General features: G+C 37.5%; 1 protein-coding gene across 1 annotated transcript; it reads left to right on the forward strand.

The window, feature by feature from the left end:
* Positions 1-521: 521 nt before the first annotated feature.
* On the forward strand, positions 522-5,449 carry LOC132189137 (auxin-responsive protein IAA9-like). The gene is made up of 7 exons (XM_059603682.1): positions 522-726; positions 1,831-2,288; positions 2,372-2,583; positions 2,660-2,883; positions 3,026-3,167; positions 4,328-4,389; positions 5,028-5,449. Exons 2-7 carry the CDS (start codon positions 1,875-1,877, stop codon positions 5,063-5,065), a joined length of 1,092 nt encoding a protein of 363 aa, XP_059459665.1. The 5' UTR covers positions 522-726; positions 1,831-1,874; the 3' UTR covers positions 5,066-5,449.
* The last annotated feature ends 978 nt before the right edge of the window (positions 5,450-6,427 follow it).

A 6,427-nucleotide genomic window follows, 5' to 3' on the forward strand; every position in this document is an offset into this window, starting at 1 on the left:
GGAGTGGTACTTTGAGAGAGTTAAGTGAACTTTACCCTAGATCCTTCTTAAAAATAAATCACATAACATTATATATATATATATATATATATATATATATATGAAAATGAGAGGATTGACGTAATAAGTCAACCACAAACTAATTAAATTCTTAACAAATATTGTTATTTAATTTATAAAATTTTAGAAAAAGATTGTGAATATAAATTGCCACGTAAATTCATAAAAAAGAAAAAAAAAAAATTCTCCTCAAGTAATGAACGCATTTCAAGACGCAAACGTCACTAACCTTGAAAAATCAACGGCCTGAATTGAACCATCAGAAATAAACCTCAGCCATTGATATTGTACCCTCAAGTTGTTCGGCGGACTATATAAAAAAGGGGGGACAGAATAAAATTTAGTTGATAAAAAAGAAAAGGGGAATGAAAAAGAAAAAGAAAAAGAAAAAGAAAATTTAGTCGATATTCGTACCCTCAATTTTTTTGGGACACTTTTTTTTTTGTTGTTCGGGTAGTTTTGTTTTGTTTAGAGGTGTTATTTTAATGCAGAGTTTCACATCGGACAGCAAATAAGTCTTTGTTACTTTGTGCCAAATGGAGGGTCCTTAGCTCTGTCTCTTCATCTCTCTCTCTCTCTCTCTCTCTGTCTGAGCTTCTTCTCTCTGCTCAACCCAAGCCGGAAATCGATCTTTTTCGTTAGCCACTGATCCACAACTTTCTTCAGGTATACCCACTAAACTCCTGCTTCGAAATTTTCAAGATTTTTTTTTTTCTTTGCAGTTTTTGGTTGCTGTCTTCATTTTCTAGTGTCTGTGCTTTTGTTGTTTCATATTTGGTTTTCACTTTTTTTCTTTTTTGTTTTGTGGAGGAAGGAGTGAAAGATAGTGGTGTGTAGTATGAGTTTGAGTTCATGTCTTTTGTTGTTGTTGTTGTTGCTGCTGCTGCTGCTTTTCTTTTGGTTCTGTACAATGAGCATAGTATTCGAATGCTGTGGTTTCTGCAGGTTTATGTTTCCTGCCAAGAACCCATATACTGGAAAGTTTTAACAATTTATTTTCCCTTTTTCCCTTTTATTTTCTCCCTTTAAAAGCAGAAATTTAAGCCTTTCTTTCCTTTGTTTTCCTTTGTCTTTTAAAACTATGTTCTTGCTATTTCTCTCACTCACTCTCTCTCTCTCTCTCTTCCTTTTTTAGGTATATAATTTTTTTTTTTTTTTTTGCTTATGATAAATTTGTAGATTACAGTAAGTTCAAATGGGACTCTGCTCCTGAGATTCATAGTTTGTGCTTCAGCTTGCTGGTTTATTTTATTCTACTTTTGTACATTTCTCTTAAAATTTTTGGGGTCAACGTTCTGGATGGGGTTTTTTCCTGAAGCTCTATACGGTTTCTGTTCATTTCTTGTTCCTTGATGTTCTTCAGGTTGTGTGCCGAAGTGTTTGTTTTGACCTTAAGCTGCAGGCTATTTTATATTAGGATTTTGGTGAATACAATGGGTCCTCAAATACATGCTCAACTTTTTGTTATTGTTGTTATCTATCTTGGTCTCATTACTTGTAGCATGGTGTTTAGGAATGAAACAGACAATGGTTCTGATTTAGTGGATGCTTGTTTAGATAACGGAGATTTTAAGATCGATCACTGGGTTACCTTTTTTTTTAAATTGGTTTGCTCGTTAAAGGTTGCCAGCTTTTGTTTCATGCATTGCTGTTTACTTCTTTATCCATTTAAAGATTCCTGAATCTTTTTCTTTTTTTATACGATCCTTTTTTGTTTAGCACCCGATAAAAAAGAGTTCGGGTGTTTTGTGGTTTTGAAAAATTTGGCAGGTTAGGAAAAATTGGAGATTTTGAAGTGAGAATTGCCATTTTTCATGTCACCTCCACTGCTTGGTGTTGGGGAGGAGGAGGGTCAGAGCAATGTCACTTTACTGACCTCCTCTGCCTCCGCTGACAGCTTATGCCGCAGCAGTTCTGAATTGAAAGAGCGTAACTACATGGGATTATCCGATTGTTCATCGGTGGACAGCTCAGTAGTGTCCACTGAGTCTGATGAGAGTAAACGTAGCACTCTGAATCTGAAGGCCACAGAACTGAGGCTTGGACTACCTGGATCCCAGTCCCCTGAAAGAGATCCTGAACTCTGCTTGTTAAGCTCCACTCAACTCGATGAGAAACCCCTCTTCCCCATGCATCCTCTGAACGATGGTCACTACTCTTCTTCGCAGAAGACTGTTGGTTCGGGCAGCAAAAGAGGATTCTCCGATGCTATGGACGGATTCTCGGAGGTGAATGACTGCTTTTACGCAAGGGAATTGGATATTGTTTACTGTTGGATCTAGTTCTGATTACAACCCTGTCTTTGGTGCAGGGAAAATATCGTGCTAATTCAGAGGTTGGTGCGATGCTGTCTCCAAGGCCTTCAAAAACTGGTTCTGTGATTGAGAACCTTGGGACTCAATCGGCTAATGCAAAAGAAGTTGCACCGCCAAAGATGGTACAAGAGAGGCCTCGTGCTGCCAATGAACCCAGGCCAAGTCCTAATGGTGCTGCAAATAGTAATAGCAGTGCGCCTGCTACAAAGTGAGTGGAAAGAGGGTTGTGGTCATACGTTTGGGCTTAACATTGAGAATTGTCTCTGATATTCCTTGTGTGACAGGGCACAGGTAGTGGGTTGGCCACCTATAAGATCGTTTAGGAAGAACTCGTTGGCTAGTTCGAAGAACACTGACGAAGTGGATGGAAAATCAGCACCTGGTGCTCTCTTTGTTAAGGTTAGCATGGATGGTGCTCCTTATTTGAGGAAAGTAGACTTAAAAAATTACACTGCATATCGAGACTTGTCTTCTGCTCTCGAGAAGATGTTCAGTTGTTTTACCATTGGTGAGTCATTCCAAAGTTACAAGTTTATAGAAAGATCTTGCTTGGGTTACTTATTAGTGATGCAATTTACATGGATCATATATTTTGCACTTTAAAGCTACATGTTATGGTGTGCACATACTGCTGTTCTTTGTGATGTCAGGTCAATATGGATCTCATGGAACTCTGGGCAAGGAGATGCTGAGTGAGAGCAAGCTGAAGGATCTCCTTCATGGCTCAGAGTATGTTCTTACATATGAAGATAAAGATGGTGACTGGATGCTTGTGGGTGATGTCCCATGGGAGTAAGCCCTGATTCACCTTATGTGTTTTGTTCTCTTATTGAATTTCATTAGTTACATAATGAATGAACTTTTTGATATAAAAAGTCAAAACTGTCAAGGATATGATGCCATTCTAAGGAGATGTTGCTGTGTTGTGTATGGGCACATTGGAGTTATATGTAATGATGACAGTTTGAGAATTACTTGAGAAATACTAAGAAGCCGAGTAAGTGGTGATCGATGTGGATAGGTATTAGAGCATGATTGTGGATGTAATGTGAGTTTAGAGTACGCATGGTATACACCGTATTGAAGAATTAAGCTTTATCAAAGAGCTTATATTTCCAAATTATGCTCTTAAGGATTTTATTTATAATATTCTCAACAGTTGAACATGAACAGACCCGAAAAACCTATGAACCAGCAATTGAAGGAGATGAATCATGATGTTGTAATGTGTAAACCATCACCAATGATGTTTATTAGCCGTATGCACAGCTTACAAGAATGAATCTCGTGTCGTTATTCTTCCATAGGAGAAAATGGCATGGTGATGTTCACATATTATAATATTGCTTTAGACAGAAATATGAGAATTGCACTTTCTCTTTTTTATTTAGACTTAAATGATCGAGACAGCTCCACAATATGTAAACTTTGTATCTTATACTTATTAACAGTGCGCTGGCATATTATAGTTAGTTTGAACAAATTTTATATGCATATTACGTAAATAAGCACCTGCATGTGCTGTCCTTTTTTAAAAAGTTAGTGAAAGTCTAATACATTATACTGCTCTTTAACCGGATAGTCCTTTGGTTTATAAAATGAAGCGTCAGCTATAACATTAGAGATTAGCGGTATTGTTTTGGTCAGGAAATGAAAATATATCTCTTGAGAAGGAGTATGATTGGGCTCTTGGTCTTGTTGTTTTTTGTTTGTCTCTTTTTTCTGCCTTTCGTCAACATGGAACCTCCATGTTTCCATGAGCAATAATATATTACTGTTGTAGATCTGAGATTCTGCATTTTGGTCAGTTGTGTTATGATTTGGACTTACCATTTACTTGGGATTTATGATGCTCTTGATTGGTGTCCATCTCTAATTAACAGCTATTTGCATCACCATCAGCTTATATGAAATTCCATTGTGGAATCTAATGTAGTTATTGATTTTTGCAGGATGTTTACTGATACATGCAAGAGGCTCAGAATCATGAAGGGCGCCGATGCCATTGGCCTAGGTGCGTACATTTGTGTCCATTTAACCATCTCTAATTTTTAACCCTTGCCAGCATGAGCTAGTGCAGTATTATAACTGCCCTTGTCCTTATCTGATGCGTTTAACCACTCAAAACGGACACAGAAGTTGAATCCTAGACCAGAATCAATCTAACTCTAACTTGAAGTTTTGTCCATATTCTTAATATGGCAACTATAAACTACTAAGCTCTTGAACTAATATTGCCTTTTCAATATTTTAAATCGTTAATTTCATGCTTGAAACATTTAATGATGACAGCATTCCACAAGAATGGTTTGTAGTAATTTTATTGGAATATAGAAGAGAAGGCCTCCTGAAAATTAGACCTAGTCCAGCTATGTAACACCCCTCATTTTTAATTTTGCATGCACAAGATGTAAGTGAGTGTTGTGCCTGTGAAAAAATGGGTCCCTTTCAAAGTTTTTGTAGAAGGTTGTATAATACCTGTAAGTTTCCCATCAGGTGTAATTTGATCATGGATCTTAGTGCTGGTTTGTGCATAAATGGGATATGTAGATACTATGTGCAATGCTTTTGTATAAGTTGGCGTTTTCGCATATGCGTTTACATTTTTGTCAAGTTCAGTTCTCATTGAGACTTTTTTGGTTGTGTGTACAGCTCCAAGGGCCATGGAGAAGTGCCGGAACAGGAACTAGCTAGCTCTGACATGATTAATCCTATCCTTTGAGCAGTCTACCAGATATCATGACAAGGCAGCGGAAAAGCAAAATAAACCAGATTTTCGTTGGAGGATGTTGAATGGTGGGGTGTTGGACTGGATCGGAGATCATGAATTGGCTGGCTTTATTGTTACTATCTTTATGTTTTTTGTTGCCATGGAATTAATGTTCTGTTAAGGTATGTTTCTAGTTTATTACATATGTAAACTGCTAAGACCCTATTATATGTGGGAGTACTGCAGTATTCTCTCTGGCCAATTTCCTGTTCTGATGCAGGATCCTTTAGTATGTAAATTGCATTGTTTGTGAACTCTTATGTGTGTGTGTATGATGATCAAAGACCTCCCAAGTTTTCTCTCAGCTTGATTGCCATTTTCAGATCTTTGTTTTTCACCTGTGTATGAAAAGCATGCAGCCTGCATATGTCTTATATATTATATGGAACTTGCAAATGACATAGAAAACAAAAAGACAGGACTCTGAATGCTTATAGCTATGTGCCAAAATTCATAATTGAAGAAGGGAATCGCTCCTTGAGGATGACAATGGTATGTATATTGCAATTTGCGGATGGGGTTCTTAGATTAATGAGATATTGCCTGCCCTTTGGATATGGTTGTCGGTGAAAACAAGAGCCATGCATGTGGTGTTCTGATCCTTGGCTGCATTATTTATGTCTTTGCTCAGTATTTTAATTTATATATTGCAGCAGAGCTGTTGGTTTTGGGGGAGGTGGGGCTGCAGCATAGCATCATAGGTGCATAGGCTTAGCCATGGACCTTGATAATGGAGCTGGTACCACATTGTACTGCAGTAATTGCAGGGATTTGTCTGTAACATGCCTCCTAGTATTTGCCTAAAGTCATGGTGAAGCTTCCCAGCCACGGTAAAACGAAAACAAACAGGAAACATTAAAAAAATAAAAGAGACAATTGTTTACTCGATGGTTAAGTGGGTGTGTTGACCTTTTACCCCCCTTCTTTCTTTTTGATCAATCTTTCTTTATCTTTGATCTTTTTAACCCCTTTTTTCACCTCCTTCCTTTTTTCACCTCCTTCAGAGGGGTCATTCCCATTAATGTTATTATTTTATGGGGTGAATTACATTTTGTCACTACCTAAACAAACACCCATAAACTATATCCTCCTACAACTCATTTTCCCAAGCTACCACTTTGTTCCTAATAGCACATATGAGTCCGATCTGGGCATTAAATGTGCAGGAAAAAAGTTTCTGGGTGCACTTGCAAATGGGGTGTTAGTTTTGGGGGATTAAGTGTCATTAATCTTAAGAAGGTAAATGTACAAAAAAAGGCCTTTATGTCGCAATTAAAGGCCA

Source organism: Corylus avellana, chromosome ca8 (genome assembly GCF_901000735.1).
Source record: "Corylus avellana chromosome ca8, CavTom2PMs-1.0".
Taxonomy (NCBI): Eukaryota; Viridiplantae; Streptophyta; class Magnoliopsida; order Fagales; family Betulaceae; genus Corylus; species Corylus avellana.

Coding starts and splice junctions, on each gene's coding strand:
- LOC132189137 (XM_059603682.1), top strand. CDS start 1,875: ATGTCACCTCCACTGCTTGGTGTTGGGGAGGAGGAGGGTCAGAGCAAT. Junction 2,289..2,371: donor CTATGGACGGATTCTCGGAG/GTGAATGACTGC, acceptor TCTTTGGTGCAG/GGAAAATATCGTGCTAATTC. Junction 4,390..5,027: donor CGCCGATGCCATTGGCCTAG/GTGCGTACATTT, acceptor TTGTGTGTACAG/CTCCAAGGGCCATGGAGAAG.